Genomic DNA, 20,356 nt, shown 5'->3' with positions numbered 1-20,356 from the left:
GAAACCCGACTTGGTGTAGAAGCCGTACTATTCACGATCCTTGAGTACACTGCTTCAGTGTGCATCATGTGCTCCCGTAACACCGTGTCCCATCACACAGCTAACGCAGCTATTGAGATGCGCGTAAGAGCACGTGGCTGGGCGGGAGCAAAAGCATGCCATCTTTTGATTCTAATTCTGAGTGATTCCACTTTCATCTGCTACAGTCATAACGCGTAAGATTCAAGTCAGTATATTGTTGTATACCACAAAGAAATGTCATCAAAATATTTTTTTTTCGTCCGACTACGTCCGCCAATACGACTTGCCTACCGATTGCCGATTGCTTGCCGATTTGCGTGAACTGATGACGATGCCCCACTTTTGACGGACACAGTTACAGTTTCTCTTTTCTAAGGTTCCCGAATGAGGCAGATTTCGGCAATGTAACGCTCTGCCCCATGCGTCACTGTGCCCCACGTTCCCCTACGTGCCGCGGATGTCCAAGGAAACAAAGAAGACGACGATTCCATTGCGATTCGTCGTTTCATAACGGGAGCGATGGACGATGCCCGCAATCCCAAAGTCCGAACCGCTAGTGGCCTTCGACGATTGAGCACAGCAGTTCCCCCGTCACAGCTCTCGCAACGTCTCAAGGACTTGGAATATGACTTGAGTGCGGACCGGTATGGAACAGTCACCGACACTGAAGCTGCCCTATCGACCGAGACATTGGACAGGTACGCCTCATTATACACACCTCCCCCAAGGAGGACTGGTTCTCCGTCAAACCTTTTCCAATGGCTAGATATGAAACCACAAGACGTAACACCGCGCATTGACTTTAATGCTACCGGGAAAGCACAGCTCCCAATACCTCGCTCCCAACATAATCCAGATCTGAATAGCATACATCAGTTGTACAGGCCAGCAACACTGGCAAACACCAACAGATGCTTCGAACTTGACAAAGCCAAACTCCTAAATCTCACAGCGCGAATGCTACGCGCCGCGTACTCAGCAGAGCCCAATACTGATGGGAAAATACATGATTCCATAAGAGAAGAAGACACAATAGGCTCTACTCATTCCAGGGATTCACCAAGATCTGTACCAACAGGCGGCACGCAATCGCAGTCTACAAAAGATGGGACATCCTGCACTTTTCCCACGGACGACACAACGCTAACGACAACGAGAGGAACCGTGTCCGGAACAACTGTAACCGAGGACGATAAGTACAAGCGTTCTGGAATGGGCGTCCATGTTCGTGTACCTTCTGCGGGTGCAACAACGCGACCATCTGTTCTACCATCTCACCTCCCTCGAATGAGCAGTTTGACAGCACGGAATTTTCAACCGAACATGATGGCGTCAGTTCCACAGGCATCACCAGCACCATGCTATCATCCTATCCCGTGGATGACTGTTCCCACCGCACATGGTGACATGAAACAAGGGTCATGCAACAGAACCCGTCAGCGGAGCACGACGGCGACAAGTGGAAATTCCGAGGACTCTTCATCGCCTACGTCCGATACATCCATTAGTACGACATTTACCTTTACTAGCGGTGGGTCGACGTCGAAATCAACGAAACCGTCCATGTCATCTGAGAAACAAACTTCTCCTAAAGAGTCACAGGCTCCAGTGCCCCAAGAAGCCTCAAGTCCCTCCAATCAGCAGACCCCCTCCAGCTGCCCGAAACGTCCTGGAAATGCGTCAATTCCTTCAAATCCACCAAATCCTTCTAATCAAAGAGGTCCATCTGCAACACAGCGTCTCACTGAATCTCCTAAGCAAAGTACGGACGCCAAGCAAGGCGACAGAAGGTGCCAGGCAAAGCCAACACCTGCAACAATGAAGAGGGCTAAGTGTCGAAGTGCCGTTACTGTGTCTAGTCACAGCTCTCGAAGAACCCCGCTGCGATTCTTTTCTGAGAAATGGAAGAAAGACACACCATCGACAGAGAAGGAACATCAACCGGCACGCTCATCTTCGACTCGACAACCTCCCCTTTATTGCATTCCTGAGTCTATTCTTGAACAACTGCGAGCACAGATCGACCAGTTGAGCACAATACCACAGTTACTTGCAACTCCCTATGCAGACCCTTCACCACGGAACGCGGGCGCACACAAGCAGTCTAAGCAAGCTCGGCCTGATCTTACGCCCGCTGGTCGAGAGCTGTTTGCAGGGTATCAGGCATATCGTCATACAAAACTGACTTCATCGCCTCAAGCTCGACCTGGCAGTACAGGCGTGAAGCGCATGCAAATTGTGCAACACGACATGGGATGCCGAAGTACGCCGTCCCCTCAGACAACCGAAGACAGCTATTTGGGAAACAGCACCTCTTCAACAATAAGGCCACTTTTGATGAATGATAAACAGCCGCTTCATCCTTCCGATTCCTCTAACTTTCTCGTTTTCACCTGTGTGGTTCTCAACGTGATACTTTTGGGCACCTTCATAGGTATCATCGCAGGGTACTTCATAAACATAGAACCTTCAGTGAACGTGAATGCCGAGTATTATCCTTGAATCCCTTCTGCGCGTTTCGGTGGTGCAAGCTGTTGCAGACTTGGTTAACATTCATGAGTATAGCCACGTAAGGGGACAAGTTCCGATGGCCTCGCGTTTAGCGAAGCGACGGATGCTACACTAACTGGCGTCTATTTACCCTAACTGTCGAATAAATATATTCGAAACGTTGCAGTTGAAGTTACGGTACTTGCATGGAACGGTCCTGTGGCTGACCGTTGTTCAGGAGCTCCTTATTAGAAGGTTCTTAAATTTTACGAGACACATGTTCATTGGAGTTCGTTCCTGTTCGTTTACTGGCACTTGCAGCCTTCCAATGTGATGCGAAAACGCCAAAACCTATTATGGCAGTGATATATCTCGTGGTACTTTCTGCTTATTAATAGGTTTCGAGTGGCATAAAAGCTCGAATGGGATATTACATTTAACACGATCACGAAAAATCAGTTATCCGGCCACCGGTAGGGTTCACTTTTGCCCGGAGAGCGTAAGACCTCTGGGTGCATTTTGATTTGGCTTCCAGGATGATAATTCTTTATAGTCGTCACTGCGTCGTGCTGTGGTGCCTGGAAGCTGCATGGTATGTTAAGAGAAGAGCCTCAGGACGAGAGCCGCCTACAATATGTGCACAGACGATGGCGAGTGTCTTGGGGTCTGCTAGCGGCATCCTTTGGCAGGACAGTTGGCATCAGATGCTGGGTGTGAGCTGGAAGTAAAGTTCACGGTTCTTGGTCCATTAGGTGCTGAACTGGGGTCCTTTTCTTGAAGGGGGGGGGGGGGCTTTGTAAAGTGTAGTGTTCACCCAAGCCAGCAACGCGATCACAAACACAGAGTTGAGGAATACTTGTAAGTAAAAGAAAGATGAAAGAAGGAAGTCACTGAAGAGGTTAGTCAGCTGTAGGACTGGAATCCACATCTTCTGGATTGCCGGTCCAGGGCTGTACCAATTGAGCTAAGCTAACACACCTCCCCAGAGACTTGCAACTGCTTAAAAATATTTCTCACAATATACCACAGGGGATGGCTAGGCTTTACATGTTTGCGTGTGTTACTCATTCATTTAATCGGTGCTGTGAAATAAATTGTTAAATGGCTGTCATTGATGATTTTTACAGGCAACCCATAGTTACTGAAGATGTCAGTAAAAAAGGAAACGTTTTTTTTTTTCTTTTTTCTGACGCGTATGGTGTAGTTCATTCTTACAACTCGAAATACAAGGGTCGTTCTTCGTTGACCGAGACTTTTATTTCTTTAAATGCAATGGGAAATTCGGAAAGCACCAACCTACGTCAGTTTTTCAAAGTATTCACCGTACGCATCTATACACCGCTGCCATCGCTGTGACAACTCTTTGATGCCTTTAGCGTAGTAATAAGTGTACTTTTGCCGTAGCCACTGGAAGACAGGGGGCTCCATCATCTGTATGGAACGCCTTTCCTCCAAAGTGCTCTTTAGGCCGGTTTCACACTAACGTTTTTCTCGTCCATGCTTTCAACTCAGCCAAAACGGACCCATGAGAACCTAAGAGGCTCGATTGTTCTTAGGCTCTATTTTTGAAGCAAATGGACGACAAATACGTTAGTGTGAAATGGGTCTGAAGGAGCCCAAACGAATGGTAATCGCTTGGGGCTAAATCTGGGCCGTAAGGTGCATGGGGCAAAACCTCCCAGCGCATTTCGGCCAGGGTTACTACCGTCAAATTCGCTATGTGAGGCCGGGTATTGTCACGAAGAAGAATGACCCTTCCGATTGTATTTCGAAGCATTTTCTTGCGGGTTGCGTTCCGCACGGCGCCCGTTATCAACGTGGATAGTACTGGGCATTACTCGTGACCTGTTGCCCCAGCAAGTCCACATGGATGACACCCGGCATGTCCCAGAAGACAGCTCCTACGGACTTCCCAGCAGACCGCTGCACCTTGCTTTTCTTTGGCGGCGGGGAAGCCTTATGTCGCCATTCCATGCTGCTTCTTTTTTGTCTCTGGGATGAAATGATGCAGGCAGGTAGGCAGGTTTCATCACAAGTGATGATTGATTGCAAAAATTCGTCCGCCTCGGATTGCAACCTGCTCAGCAGCTGCTCTGAGACTCCCATGCGCGCTCCTTTCTGGTCACAAGGTGTCGGGGAACCCGTCGTGCACAACCTTTGAGGAACAGTAAGTACTCGTGAATAATTGTCTCCACACTGTCGACACTAATATTACGCAGGACTGCAATGTCCCGAACTGTTACTCGCCGGTTCTCGAGGACAGCTTGCTCAACGCCTGCGATGCTCACAGGGGTGACAGCAGTCGGACGAACGCGTCCATGTGGTTCATTCGTCACCATATCCCGTCATTCATCTCTATTCGCACACCCTTCCGTTGACATTGCTTGTCCCCCATAGTGTGCCTCTAATTTTTGCAAAATCTCAGTTGGTTTGACGTTCTCCTTCACAAGGAACTTGATTATCCATCGCTGTTCCACAACTACAGACACACTGCTCGCTTCCATGATAGCTGCCGTTGCTGTACGAAACATTGCTGCACGTCTTGCACGTGCCGCTGGAGCACAAGGATTGCACTTCGTTCTCCGAAAGTTTTATTCAATTACATTTACTCAGTGATTTTTCTCGAGCAAAAGTCTCGGTCAACGTTGAACGACCCTTGTAGAACGCATAGTAATCAGCGAGAACCAGGTAATCGCGTTCGTGGAAACTGATCGGCATCTACATTTCCCATAACAACAGAAACTTCGTGGCTTGTCGGCGGAAGGTGCATTTCGTGCAGTGCTCTAGGTTTTTTCTAGCGACCCCAAAGCCTCTAACACACCCAAATACCCGACAGAAAAACAAAAAAAGTCCAAAAAGCCAGCAGGTATGAGCAGCATACCTCCGGTACGTGATATAATTCCCTCGGCATTCCGGATCGTGCGTCATGGGCCGACTTCACAGGGAACCGTGCCAGCAGTTACCGAAAAACGTGTGAGGAAAAACCCAGGGAAAACACTCATTCAAAACATTCAGCTCGGGTGTCCAAATAAGTGTTTATGAAATATTAGAACAGCCATAAAGAGTTGTATCCATTTCTTTCTCGACCTGTCCATAGTTCTGCTGGGCTAAGAATCGATATGAGTAGGCCATGACGTTCCAAGTTGAGCTATCAGAACGTTGAGCCACGCCAGCTCGCATCTATCATCATAACTATTGGTTTTCCAGTTTGAAAGGATGCCAATATAGTACTGCGCAAGTCTCGCGTAGTAACTGAAAGCCGGCTCGGTGCCTATCCGGAACTAGTCCAAGCCACGTCCGCTTTCAGCAGTTCTTGCAACGTTGCACATGCCGCATATATTTGGTATGGACCTTAGCCTGTAGCTCATGACTCCCGGAGTATGAAGAGGGGTTCTCACAATGCGGCAAAGCAAGGATGCCCTCTGAGCTTTGACGGTTCATGGCTAACTCCTCTGCTGTCAAAACCTGACCTAAAGTAACCTGTTCCTGGAAGAAGCACACCGACCATGGCAACTTTCGTGTGTTATGAAAAAGAGACTTCGTACGCAAAACAGAAAACCCGTCAATGAACATTAGGCGCTTCCACGGGCTTTCGAAAGAAGCCGTAAAACTCCAGAGATTCGGATACTCCAAGATTAGGTGATGTCATCAGGAGTTCTGGTCACTAGCAACAGCGCGAGCGCCTCCGCTCTTCGCCCAACGTTGGAAGTTTCCCAGCAACTGTGGTGAGGAGACGGAAATTGACCTTCGTAGAGCAATGCTACCATGCGAATTGCAGATGGCGCAACATATGGCGTCAATGTTCTCAAAACTATAAATTAATTATATGATACCTCCGCACCACGAAAAGAAACAATATTGTGGGAGAATACAGTTTGAGACAGTTGGATTGAAATGGCATAAACTCGGAAAGGTTCTGGAAAGACGAAATCTAGTCACAGAGTGACAAAGCGATACGCTAATCGCCGCCGCCACATGCTGCGCCGGTAACGGCACGGGAAAGCAAGGGCTTACCTGCAGCACAACTGCCTGTGTCAGTTGATATGTTCAACTGTGTGGTCGGCTACCAAGACGTAAATAACAAGCTATAAAATTAGCTGCACTGCTCTCCACTTACTAACATCGAGTGACGTTTAGGTGTGTTCTTTATCAAGTGGGTACCTACACTCTTAAAAATGAACTTCACCACATAGCACGCTCCTATCCAACCATCACCCCGAATGACAACGTTCTCGCCTTAGATTTGTTTAAAACGGGAGGAGGAGCCTATTTTGTGCCGTGCATAATGAACACAAAATAGGCTCCTCCTCCCGGTTTCAGCAAATCAGGGGCGAGAACGTTGTCATTCGGGACGATGGTTGGCTATGGGCGTGCTATGTGGTGAAGTTCATTTCTAAGAGTGTACCTACTAGCAGCAAGTTCAAGCAGAACGCCAAATCGGGATCCAGTAAATTTCCACGATGATGAACTTCTTTATAGCAGTATGAGGAATCTTAACGATGAGGAACTTGAGCACCACAGTGTTGACAGTGCTTTGTGGACGACGGCTAGTGTCTATGAGGAAGCAGAAGAAGAGCTGAGCTACACTCATTGCCATTTTTCCGTGAGGAAGAAGAAGCAGCTCCTATATCGCGTGTCCTTGCTTACGTGCGTACGGGCTAAGGTACCTCGGATAAATTGTGTGTACTAGTATTATTCTGTAGAGTTCTCCGACGCCTACATCCGTTCGAAGCCAAGATACCTAGAAAGCGGGGCAGCATACTACAGAAGAAGTACTGAGGTGATTCATAATAGCTTACACAGCGACATATTTTGGGAAGAAATAATGCGGAAGAAAGTCAATGTACAGTACGGAAATGACCCCAATCCGAAGTGCAATATAGCGCAGGGAGCACCTCTGACGTGGAACAGGCATAGTGCTCGTGAACGGTCACCCGAAGTAGTTGCGAAATTGGAATCCAGCAGCAACGAGAATCTTCAGTCAATGAGTCCGAATGACAGACCACTTGTCCGAGTGTTGGCCAGACGAGAGAGCAAGAGGAGCCGTCGTCATTTGTCTCAACGCAGTTCGCGCGAATTGCATAAGTCACGATCGAACGGACTCCACCATGACTGCAGTAGCACAGGCGCCAAAAGGTCTTCCAGTGCGAGTTCACTTCACATTCATGTTCGCCAGCCGAAAGGGCGTCCTGGTTCACGTGGAAGGATGCCTCCCGTATTACGAATCAACATAGCAGACGAGAGTTCCTCTTCAGAAGTCTATGGAAGCCCTGTACCTCCTGGAGTACATTCACATGAGCAAACTTACCGTTCGAGAATGGAGGACGAATGTTCAAGCAAGCCGGAAAGCCCACCTCGACCTTCTTATGGATATCGGGCGCAGCCTCAAAGATCGAGTGCTGCAAAGTCACAGTACGTGGAGGACTACGAGGTTAAAGAACTCTACAGTCGAGAAGAACAGCAAAGTGGTAAACAACGTAGTGGGAAGGGAGGCTCAAGATATTCTCCAATAACTGCCAAGGAACCAAAAATAAGGATTTCAGATTCTGCACCAGGACCTCCGGACAGGACTACAGAGAGCCAAATGAGAGGCGCCAGAAAAGACGGCGACGTCCGCCGGAAACTTTCTAACGCAGAAACAAGCCAATCTGAAGAGAGTTTTGATCTTGACGATGTGAGAACAACTTTGAAAACCCAAGAGAAAACTCGAACGAAGGAAAACAACCTTCACATGGACCGTAAGGACAAAACAGGAGCGCAGGAAGGCATAGCAAGTCAAGATAAGCACAAGAGAAATAGAGATGACGAAAAGAGGAAAAGAGAAACGGAAATGAAAAAACCTGAGAAAGCCCGTAAGGACAAGAACGGAACGTCTCGAAAGCCTTCCACAGGTGGTACCGAAAGAAGGGCTGAGAAAGGAGAGTATCACGGGAAAGAAACACCGGATATGGCAACAATCTACAACAAGGATATTGAAGACCACCGAAAGAAACGTTCAAAGGGAAAACGAGATCAGACGACCAACAAGAAGAAACATCGACGGGAGGGGATTTCTGAAACGCAAAATGGTTCACACGAAATTGGTGGTGGTGCCGACGCACCTCAAAAGAAGTCACGCGGCAGGGAGCTCAGAGGTAACAAGACGCCTAAAGAGGTCGAAGACACACCAGAGGTCTCGGAAGGTCCTTTGGAAACGCGGTATGAGGATGACCGTTCGTCAAGGAAGCAGTCGAAGCCAAACCAAGAGAAAACTTCGCATGACGGAATGCCAAGAAAAGAAAGCGTCTCGGAGAGTACCCGCTCGGAGACGAGCAGGACTACTGAATTACCTTTAAACAAGCAATCAAAGAAAAATGGCAGGAGGTCCACACTCGCCAAGAAGGATACAGGCAGCGATGAACCTTTCGATACTCGTTCTTTGGCAAACTCGAATGTGCCTACGAGGAAAACGCAACCAGATTCGCCTGTAGAACGCAGTCCTCAGCACACTTTCTTCGATGATACCTCGAGTGCTCCTGCTAAATTCACAGCGAGTAAAGAGCCATTTGTGAAAAAGGATGAGCCCCAAACCTCGGTTAGTAGTGCCGATCAATGTAGCAAGTGCTCTATAGGAGGATGCCTCGATTTTTTTCGAAGTGCTTGTTTTTCGAAGGCCACTGAGAGAAAGAATAAGTCAACGCAAACGAACAAAGCAAATTCTAGTGCAGCTTTCACTTCACCTGGGGGAATGACGATGACCCTCCCACAGATGAGAACCAGGAGAGCTCATGATGATTTTCTGGTGGACAGTAGAAGACATCCTACACAGTCAGACTGGAATGCTCGTGTTCAGTGTTCCCACGGTACTGTGCCTACTGATATGAGTTGTAAACGTCGGTTTGCAAGCTCCGACATACATGGGATTTGGAAGACTCGCCGGCCCGCACAAACACCCGGGTTTGAAAACGGACAGTCGCGGAACACTACACGCTGGGGAGAAACGGTACATGTTGCGCCGTCTGACAGAAACATTTCTGATAAGAGAAGGAAACTTAAGCACATTTCACAGGTAGCGTTTCCCCGCAGCACCCCAGATGAATACACAGCAGGAGCCAAGTCCAGGTTAGAAACTAAGTTATCTTTCACCATAAGCGATGCATCTATCGAATATCCTGCACCTCCTCCGCCGACACCCAAAACAGGTAGTTTCACCCAACCGCATGTATTAGCGGGTATCAGCACATATAACTGGAATGACCTGAGGGCTGTCTCCAAGCGCAAAGCGGCGAAACAGAATCCTCTAGTACCTTGCAGCTCATTTCCCTCGCGTACAAGCAGCTGCCGAGTTCATACATCTCCTTTGGAAGACCGGCCATCAGAGTACGAAAGAGTGAGTCGATATCCAGGAGCGTATATTGCTATGTCTGCCACAGAAGGGCACATAATCCAACCGTCCATAAAGCCTGAATTGTGTTTTCAAGCTGCCCGCAGAGAAGCAGGAGCATGCACAAAGACTCAAGCAGAACCAGGAAGGCAAGCCATAAGGAATCAATTTCTCAAACAGCATAGGAAATCCGGTGCGTCGGTGTCGCGATGCATCAGGTCTCCCCCTCCAGGTTGGCTCTATGGCATGCGCTATCCAAGGCCATCGAGTGCTGTCAATACGTACTTTCTTCACAGTTGTGTAGACCCTGGAACCAGGCATCAAGTGACGGGCGATCACATTGTTTCCACATTAAGTCATCAAAAGGCAACGCAATGTTTGATGCTTAGAGACACAACTATGGCTAACAGGTATAGCGGCGATGACGAGCGACAACTGCTGGCCACCGTCGCGCCACTGACACAGGGACACACTCCCGCTGAGCAGCGGAAATATGGCATTACAAGAGAGCCGTTGGATGATCTCAAGCAGTTAAGCTTTGAACCTGCAACGAATGACATACTTCCATATGAAGAAACGCGCCATGTGCGAGTTCGGGCTAACCGCTACGAATCACCAGACGTCTCCGGGGTTCCTTCTGCTGAACGACAGGGAAGGGCGCCGTATGGCAAGCGCATGACGAGCCACAGTATGATTGCTTGTCCATCGCTTGTTCTGATATCCATGACGATAATTTTAACCACGGTCGTGTTTGTTAGCAAGACCACACTCACCTCCACATATCGGAGCCCGTTCACTGCAATGTTCAACAGCTCGCACGGAGAACTGGGCAGCAACTCAGTGATACTAGACCTTCCTTCGAATTTGACCAACACGTGCAAAAGAGCATTGTGTAAAAGTGATGCCGATTACTTCAAGGATCTCATTTCGTGGGAATTGGACCCGTGCGATAACTTCTACCGTTTTGTATGCCAACGATGGAAAAGCCCACATGTGGAAGAAGGAAGTGTAGCCAGAAGCGTTCACGGCGTGCACACTCATCAACTTGAAATTAAAGTACGCAACCTCCTCCTAGATCCCGTCTCCGGAGACGAGTTTCATCTAATTAGAGCAGTGTACCACGAATGCATGAACAAACAGCAACACGAGAAGGATGGCTGGACATACCTGCAGGAGTTGTTAAGCCAATCTGCGCTTCAAGGGTTTCCTTTTAGCACAACGGGAAGAAACACGTCGTCCGTTTGGCAGGTAGCTGCTAAGCTGTTGCGGAATGCAGGAGTGGAAACTCTTTTGGCCCTTCAAACCATCCGTCATCCTTTCAAGTCGAACGATATTATGTTAGCGATCCAAGCATCGAAACCAATATCACCCAACCCTAACAACAAGAAGGAAACATCTCGCTTCTACAGCGACTGCTTCTATGCAGCGTGGATGGCCTTGAGAGAAGACTTGTACTCCCCAGAGGTTGCCCAGCAAGTGGTAGCCTTCGCAGTCACTTTGGAGTTCTTGTCCTTTAATGCCACTCGCCAGTACTGCCCCTACCAGCCTGACACGTTAAAAGCGAATCCGTATTTGCTCGCGTTTCTTCTGGAAATGTTTTCTTCAAAGGAACCACCTGTGTACATCGGAATGCAGACAGACGTGGTTCTACGATGTCCAGACTACATCGAACATGTTGGTGTCCTGGTAACAAGCACCAAGCCGCACATCGCACTAAATTATTTAGGCATAAGGCTAATGATAGAAATGTCTGCCTTCGCACCCAGTTCCGGTGGTCCTTTGATGCGTTCCTTGGCATACCATCTTTACGGTCGGTCGTCCCCACCGATACCACGCTGGAGGCTGTGCATTCGAATTATAGAATACGCTGCGCTGCCACTTTTCCTTCATGCCGTGCGCCACGTTTACCTTGACTACGTAGCTGACAACTCGATTCTACACTTCGTAATGCGCATTGTGTCACACTTGTACAAAGCATTGAGTAGGGTGGCAATTCTCGACGAGGATGCCAAATCAGCTGCACAGAAACTGCTGAATCTAACACGAATACACCTGTTCCATCCAGCATGGGTCTCTGACCGGCAGAAGCTACGGACGTACTCCTCGAGATTAGCAAATGCCGTGAATGGGAAAGGAATGACCCTCTTCTATCGACTCCGTGCGTACCATATCATGGTTTCTTTACAACAGGATCCTGGTGACCACTGGCTTGGTTCCGCTTTCGATAGGGATTGTCACGTGACAGCACACGCGTTATACGTCCCGGTGCTTATGTTCAACTTCTCACGTTTCGATCTGGAATTCGACAAAAGCTTACGATACCCAGGTGCAGGTTTCAAGATCATGCGTTGCTTGCTACATACGCTTCTTCATAATTTGGGGACGCACCAGAATGTCCGAAGTGCGTGGTGGCCGGAACTCAGCGAATCACTGCTACGTAATGCTGAGCTATGTTTCTATCGATACGCTGCGACACACTGGACTCGCTTAACGCTGTTGGAGTCTACAGCTGCTCTGCAACCTTCTCTGGAGTTGTATGCTGCAGTAAGTAGGCCAGCTACATCGGCCAGAACGCTCACCGCATTTGATGAAGCACATTTATTTTTTGTATACCACACACTTGGATATTGTGAGGAAGCGTCAGGCGGCAATAGGACAGAGTCTGATGACACTCCGAATGAACTCGAAGCGAATGTACCTCTTCTGAACAGTCGCACATTCCAGGAGACGTATTCGTGTGCAGTGGGAACTCGCATGAATCCCCTCAATAAGTGTGTCATCTGGAGACAAGGATGATCTGTCGAGAAGACACAGTTGTGCTCATGTGCCCACCCCTAACGTTTACGGAGGTTGGATTTGGTTGGTGCGTCTATGCTATTAAGAAAGCTGTTATAACTGAAATAAAGAGAACAATGAGATGCCGGGCTTTGCGGGTTTAATAAAGGCTAATAAACTCTCCGTAATTCTGGCGGAGAGTCAGCACGTGGAAGTAGCCTTGCGAGAATAAAATTCGGAGCTATTGTAGGAGTGCGCGCGGTATGGACACCAACCAGGTTGCACAGTTAGGCAATGCAAAAGCACCTGTAGTTCCGTTCGGCCTAAGTGACGCACGTGGCCGTTCCTGTGAACGGCTTCGTTATGCTAGACCTACAAGCACCAACTCATTGCTGCCTGTGAGTGGACAGGCATTTCGTCGCATGGTTTCTTCAAGCTTTACCTCCTGTCATGCGCAGAGACACACTGTCCTAGTGATTACACACTAAAGTAACACAACGTCACGTACTCAGAGCCAACCGTCATTCAGCATACAGAAGTGTTGAGGAAAGACGATGAAGAGGCATATAGTGCGCGCCCTGTTATTGTTTTTGGTGTTGTCGTCAGTAAACGTTTGAGCGTCATCGAGACCGGTTGTGTCCTCCCATTTCATTACATTATTTTGTGCCGAAGGCTACGATAGCTAGCGGTTCGGCGACGAGGGTTGGGTTGTTCCTCGGAAAACTGACGAGAGCGGGTGGTTCCCGGGTAACGAGAGTGGAAACCTTCCCGGGTTCCGGCACCATATTAATGTAACGAAATGGGAGGAGACAACCGGACTCGATGACGCTCAAACGTTTACTGACCACACCAACAGAGTAATACCCCTGTCAGACGTACTAATTTAGTGTCACTTAGTTGAAGTGCTCTCCGTCCCGTAATGTCACTTTCACTACGCTCCTGCTACACGGTATAAGTAAGTGTCACTAAGCAGTCATGGTGATGACGATGGGCGAGCTTGAACTCCCACCAAACATCAGGGAGTGCACCGTACATTCTCGGTAAAATCGTTTTTCTTACGTCTAGAAACATTTCATAAAGATTTTCTTCGCAGTTGAAGTCGATTTAATGTCATTAATATAATTGTTGGGAGCCAACACAAGTATATTTATTTGACAAATTTTCAATCTTCTTCTTCACCTCTTTGGTGGTCTTTACTATGTCTTGCGCGTGCAACTGGCCCGCGATGTCAGCATACACTTTCGCGTTTCGCTTGGTCCTCCCATGTTCTGATAGTATGGGTTTCTATCTCAGACCATGACGCCCTGTCTTTTTTGTCTTCCGTTATTCAGTGCTTCATGCACTGCGGGTATTTCGCGATTTCGCCGGAAACACTTAACCACCGTGCAATGTCAACAAATATGGCTGCCGCGAAGTGGATTACGAACTCTACTGGGCAGTCTGTGAACGAGAGTACCGGTAAATCACGCCAAAAAATCCTTACGTCTTTCTTATATAAATCAGCGCTGTCTTAACAAACTTGTCCAAATATAAATTCCGGTTGGGTTGTTTCTTTCCTTATCCAAAAATAAGCATTTGTTACGCAATTCCTGCCGTGGAGGCTACGTACCTGATTGTTGCAGGCAAAGTGAAGTGAGTTTGGCGAACTCACTTCATCGTAAGTGTACTTTGCATCTAGTGTCACTAAAAGATGCCGTGTGACTTGTAAAGAATGACACTTATTGCAAGTGTACTCGCTGAAAGTGACACTAAATTAGTACGTCTGACAGGAGTATAACAAGGCTCGCTAACGGGGAGCACTATATGCCTCTTCGTCGTCTTTCCTTAACAAGAACATATATTAATAGATTGGGTTAGTTATTGATTAATAGTGCGTCTAATAAGATAATACCAAGATTTACATGTCGAGGCGACATTGAAGCAGCAGTTGAGACACACTACCAAAACCTAGTTGAATGGTTTCACGAAGTCAGAATTGATGAGCTGTGCAATCTTTATTTCGAGCTTTTCGCAACGTTTTAAGGATCAGATAACACGCCCCACATCCACGTAAGCAGCTGCTTGCAAGAGGCTAGAGGCGACATACGAGATGTGAAGACTGATGTTATGGCCGAAACCATCCTTGTTGACGCCTTGCTCTGTCAACAGTTCGTCCAGCACAGGAAAGAACGTCATCTGACGCGTGTTTGTGCTTGCCCAGCCAAACACCACATTTCTGGACAGTAACAGGTTATGTTAAAGCCTCCTGAACTCATCTAAAAAGGAGGGCCTTACCTCACGCTCCCATATTTTCCTGGGTCAAGTCCCTGCAAGTTTCCCTGCACAAATATGCGTTCCACGTACATTATCATGTCGTTTAGTCGACGTGTAGCAAGGGGGCTGCAAGGATAAACACGAGTGACGGGCGACCACTTTCGGTGATATCGGTGGGCTCAAACCGCTTACTTCGTGTCTTTGTAGCTTTTTATGTATTTTGCAATGACATCCAGGTTCATCCCTAGTCTTGTAATGCCCGAGCTTATAGGGTCTGAAAGAGAACGTAATTAATGTTCCAGGGCGGCCTAGCCCTGTGAATGCTTCCAGAAAACTCTGGATGGACGGCACCATTATAATACTAGCAGGCAGCTGTTCCACAGTAACTATCGCTTTAAAAGAGCACTGAACGAAGTTTTCGTGTTTGGCTTGTGCGGGTTGCACGAGACACCTGAGAAGTGGCCTCTTAGAAACCCCTCAGCTCCATCACAGAGCCTGTAAGAGAATAAGTGTGGTCAGTGGTCAGGAGGCGGGGCCAGGGAGCCAATGATAGCGGCGATCGGGTGACTCGTCACCACTATGTTCCTCACGTCACAGTCGCTGATGCCCTTCCCACGCAAGGTCACGCCGCTCCGCGCATGGCTGATTTTTCGGGGCGTTTATGTACATTGAATTGTGTTGTGTCCATTTGTACTCCTCCCAGTAGGGGGCTACCAATAAGTTTCGTTTTGGTGTTGGCAACCTTGGACAAGTGGCGGGCGGGGATCGATAAAACTGGCGACGAAGGTAAAAATGCGTTTCGACCTGTGCCCTCAGTCACCATCCCTGGAGACCCCGGGAGAACCTGGGAAATACCTGGCAGCGGCCTGTGATGAATTCTGTAACTGCGAAACGGAAGGCAGCCATATTGCTCCATTGTCTGGGCATGAAGGGACAACGCGTTGTTGAAACTGGTAATAATGATTAGACTATTTTGACAGCGCTTGATAAGCGATTCGCATCCCCCATGAACAGCACTGTACAACGACAGAGATGCCTGCGGTTGTAGCAAGATCATCAGTAGAGCACGGATTTTCATGCAAACGCATCTTTTTTTTTTCTCGATATGGTCCTGCACGTGGGCAACGAAAAAATGGCTTTTGGTCCTTGTTTGGGACCGATTACTATGTTGCATATAAATGCATATATTGCACGTTAGTCCATATTTCGCATAAAAATGCATATTTCCCGCAAAAATGCATGAATAGTGCATATATTTTTGCGCATTCGCCGTTGGTCAGCCAGGAGAGCCGGAGCAGGAGCCACCAGTACGGTAGAATTTACGACAGATCTTTCAGGTAACATGCTTTCCCCCCCTCTCTTTTCCGAGTGCAGTTCGGTGCTACGACCTGAATGTTCAAATAATACACTGTAGTTTCAATGCCGAGGAATACTTCTCTTCGTTATTGAAGCCGTGCTCGATTGGTGCTGAAGACTGAGAGGTGGTGGGTTCGAATCCTACCGCCGGCTGTGCTGTCTGAGGTTTTCCCTGCGTTTTCCGAAGACTTCCAGACGAATGCTGGCACAGGTCCCCCTGCAGTCGGCCCAGGACGCATACCAATTCCCCCTGTCCCCCACTCCTTCCTGCTGTCCTGTCTCCATCCGTCCACATCTGTACGCCGCTCATAGCCACAGTTGATTCGCGGCGCTAACACGCAATTTAAATAAGAAAAAAAATCTTAGCGTCTGTCGCTGCGCGTTCACTACCGTCAGGCGAGACGCCTGTTGCTTTGTCATCGTTTGCATCGAGGGAAGACGTACACTGCTCGCCTCTGAATCAGAATCGCAGTGTGATGCCGAAAACGAAGCCTTCCACTGCTAACCAGTTCACAAGATGGGTTCGGGAGAAACCAGATCTCTTTGCAGACGGAAAGATAATATTTTGCAAGGTTTGCAATAAAAAGGTAAACCGTCTCAGACACTCACACATAATAATAAAGTTAATTTGAACTTCCTGCTGTTGAATGCCTCACGGAACGGTGGTAAATGGTTGATGGTAGTTTTGAGTGCCACTAGTGTTGACCAAAGCATCAGTATCGGTGTGTCTGTATGAATGCCAGTACAAGTCGAATAAATCGATATAATTCAGTTGCTCTACCTGCTACGTGGGATCTTCACTTTTGTTATGCCAGCGCAATGCGCGAAAGGCAACGCTATTTTGCATAGTTTTATGCTATTACGCCTTTTAATACGCCCGAAATTTGTAATACAGGCTTTTTGTGGTGTTTTAATGCAGGGGACCCCAAGAAATAGTGCATATATTTAGAAATTTTAGTGCATATTTATCTGCGCTCTAATCATGAGAGTAGAACTGACTATGTCGGAGAACTTCGATGTTGCACTGCGGGTTCGGCACCTTCGAGGATGCTGCATTGTGGACCAGTTTATCGCCGGTACAAAGCTTCGCCAACTCCGCGAACGTCTGCTGAAGGGTCAGCGCTAACTTCGGGAGAGGCCCTTGCTCTCGGTGTTACACTGGAAGAAGGCTTATCACAAGCCTCGAAAGAATACTCCACGGCGGGGGAAGTGCAACATATTGGCAAGAAGGGCACGGACGGTCGGAGTAAGCAAGCGGGTGATAGACGAGTAGCAAAACATTATTCGGATGCGTATACTGCCAGACACTGCTACAGATGTGGTGATGCTACACATCTGGCGAATAGTAAGAAGTGCGACGCTCGGAAGAAGAGATGTTTGCGTTGCAGAAAGCTGGACCACATTGCCGCAGGCGAAAAGACAAGCAAGCAAAACGTGCAAATGCTTGAGGTCCAACAGGCAGAAGGTCCAGACCCACCAATTTTTGCATACGTTACAGTTGAAGGAGTTTCCATGAGCAAGGCAACATTTAACAGGCAAATATCTAACTTCTCACTGTGCAAGCCTATACTGTGTCCCTCGTTAGCTATTGCGGGCAGAGCATTGCTGTGTCACATTTAAAGAGCAGGCAGCTCCTGGACTACTTTGCTTGGTTGAGATGCAGTGCACAAATTGAACATTTGCATTCAGTGTCAGACACTTTCATGCTACAATGTGGCAGCTACAGCAAGCGTCCGGCCACAATATCTGCGTACGGTGTTTGAACAACACTTTAGTTGAAAGCTGTGCAATGTTCAGGGGTTTGAGCACAAGGTACGACGGCGTGGCGAAGCCACTCCCATTTCAGCAAAACTGAAGAGATAACCATTGCAGACATAGTGCAAGAAAACTGTTGCGCAAATGAGACATTTTTCTGGAACTCAGTGGCACAACACACACACACACACACACACAAATACACAGAAGACGATCGTAATTTATTATGGTACAAGCTTTCGGGCGGAGTCCTTCCTTCATCAGGTGCGACACCTCATGAAGGACGGACTCCGTCAAAAAGCGTGTACCATAACAAATCTACGATCGTCTTCAGTGATTTTTGTCTTTGTTTTCTTCAACTACGGTCTTGACTGCCCTTCTACGTCTTTGTTCTTCCAATCCGTCTAAACCTTCCTACTGAACACGGTGTTGCGAGAAGTAGACAAACCAGGGTGAGCAGTGTGACGTCACAGGGGCACCGACACCCCAGAAGCGCGTTTTTCGCATTACCTTGATTCCCTGGTGCGTGTACCATTACGATAATTAAAAGTTGAACGTGATGAGCCGCAGAAGTAAAGAGCGGAACTACATGCGGGAACCACAGAACATACCAAAGGAACAGCAGACCGAAGGAAAATTACCGAAGAGTTTCATTAGCAGCGAGACATAGCGGCAAGATCTCGTTATTGAGAACACAAAAAACGTGCTCTCTGCCAACGTCCCTCGGAGCCACCATTCGTGCCGTGACTTCGCGTCGGGCGTCACCAAGTGGGAAGTAGGTATTAAGAGAGCTCCTACCCGACGCCACGCCGGCCCGACCACGTTTCGCCCTTGCTCGACATGTGTACGTTCACTGCGCTCCGGCAAGGTTCCAGCACTCGCAACGTCCCAAGGCTATGTCGGCAGGCTATCCGCCCATGCCGACCAATTTGCCGGAGCTCGACTTAGTGAGTGAACGACTGGTCTCTAGGCGAATGCCGTTTATTCAGATCCAGCGCCTCAATCATGCCTTCATGCACGGCGGAGGTCAATGCAGCATTAACGGATCAGTTTTAATAATCTTCAAAAAGAGATAAGATACAGGTTAGCTGGTTGTACATGATGGAAACGAACTCCGGGATTAGGAAAAGACGTACGAAGAGACGTTGTTGTCCTGTGTACGTCTCTTCCTTGCCTCGGAGTTCCCTTCCAGCAGTTAATAACCTTTGTGCAGACATATCACAAACATTTTAAAATAAACCTCCAGAACGCCACGGATAGTGTTGCGTCATTTAGCGTCAACGCCAAACGGTTGGTCAGCGTCAGCAAAAGTCACAGCTGCCGCTGAAAATCACAACACCTTCCGTGATCGGCTCCAATTTTTTTGGATTGCTTCCCTGGGACGCTTCCGATATACTGAAACTCCCTAATGTGTGCTTCCCTTTAATTTCCCTGCCACGTCGCCACGCACGCGGCTGCCGCTCTCTCGCGCAGATTTCCCTTTCACCACCTGCGCGCACACCTCTTCTCTCACTCTGTTTTCCTCCTCTCTTGCACCGAGAGACGAGTTTTTTTTTATTCCACATATACGGCGATCCATAGAAAGATTTCTATGGCGATCTCCATACGGCTGCCGCTGTAAAACAATCTGCAACTACTAAACTGTTGCACCCTTTGGATGAAAACCTGTCTGTTGTTGTCAGCACAGATGCCTCGGATAATGCGGGTTAGGAACTGTGCGGCAGCAAGTGTATGGAACTCCTCTGTGTATGATGTCACGGCCAGTACGCCTCGCAGGCGGCCGCCGTTCATGGATTTGAACGATTTTGAACTTCATATTTCACAGGGTGAATGCTTTAGTACAGAGGACCAACTTGAAAATGATCGTAGGCTTGTCCAATATCCTTTCATGGCCTCTTTAATGGGAAATTCCTTGATGCAGGACATCGGCGCAGTGTGAAAGAAGACTGACCTCGAATGGGTTTTTATGGGTATGATTTAGTGTGCTTCCAACTGGTCCGCATTGATTTTACAATGACTTCTCATTCAGGCCCATTAAAATATCAGTTGCTTTCAATATAATATTTAATTACAAGGGTAGACGCAAGAGAAAACGTGGTCCCGGGCTGTCTCCTTGTCTATTGCTGCGGCTGTGACTGGTAAGACATCACTTCTGAGAAAAGGACATTTACTTTGTTCACGTCACGTGGAGACTAAGGTCTGATTTGGTTGTCAAATTCAAAACCTGGCCCTTGTGCAAGTCGAGAGACAACACCAGCACTTCCAAAATGCTGCGTTGACTTGTACTCGATGTGATAGGTATAGCCCATCAAAATAAAGTTGTTGTTGTTGTCATATTTGTTG

The 20,356-nt window shown here is 48.0% G+C and overlaps 4 protein-coding genes across 5 annotated transcripts in view; 3 read left to right on the top strand and 1 right to left on the bottom strand.

Annotated features, from left to right (window-relative positions):
- Positions 1-474: 474 nt before the first annotated feature.
- Positions 475-2,697, top strand: LOC135383506 (mucin-1-like). Its single transcript, XM_064612934.1, has 2 exons — positions 475-719; positions 1,074-2,697. Exons 1-2 carry the CDS (start codon positions 541-543, stop codon positions 2,521-2,523), a joined length of 1,629 nt encoding a protein of 542 aa, XP_064469004.1. The 5' UTR covers positions 475-540; the 3' UTR covers positions 2,524-2,697.
- Positions 2,698-7,828: 5,131 nt separating this feature from the next.
- LOC135384656 (micronuclear linker histone polyprotein-like) lies at positions 7,829-10,034 on the top strand. Its single transcript, XM_064613848.1, has 2 exons — positions 7,829-9,085; positions 9,972-10,034. Exons 1-2 carry the CDS (start codon positions 7,829-7,831, stop codon positions 10,032-10,034), a joined length of 1,320 nt encoding a protein of 439 aa, XP_064469918.1.
- A 239-nt stretch (positions 10,035-10,273) lies between these two features.
- Positions 10,274-12,670, top strand: LOC135384655 (neprilysin-1-like). The gene has a single exon (XM_064613847.1). It carries the CDS (start codon positions 10,274-10,276, stop codon positions 12,668-12,670), a length of 2,397 nt encoding a protein of 798 aa, XP_064469917.1.
- A 1,954-nt stretch (positions 12,671-14,624) lies between these two features.
- Positions 14,625-20,356, bottom strand: part of LOC135385437 (N-acetylated-alpha-linked acidic dipeptidase 2-like) — a 39,621-nt gene continuing 33,889 nt past the window's right edge. For both annotated transcript variants that reach the window (XM_064614749.1, XM_064614748.1), the window contains 3 exons: positions 15,095-15,176; positions 14,924-15,028; positions 14,625-14,864 (listed from right to left, as the gene is read on the bottom strand). In XM_064614749.1, coding sequence (XP_064470819.1) covers positions 14,675-14,864; positions 14,924-15,028; positions 15,095-15,176 — 377 coding nt within the window. In that variant the 3' untranslated portion in view covers positions 14,625-14,674. The remainder of the gene's footprint in view (positions 14,865-14,923; positions 15,029-15,094; positions 15,177-20,356) is intronic.

The sequence above is a fragment of the Ornithodoros turicata genome, chromosome 2, assembly GCF_037126465.1.
Source record: "Ornithodoros turicata isolate Travis chromosome 2, ASM3712646v1, whole genome shotgun sequence".
Taxonomy (NCBI): Eukaryota; Metazoa; Arthropoda; class Arachnida; order Ixodida; family Argasidae; genus Ornithodoros; species Ornithodoros turicata.
This window is presented reverse-complemented; position numbering and strand designations above follow the sequence as displayed.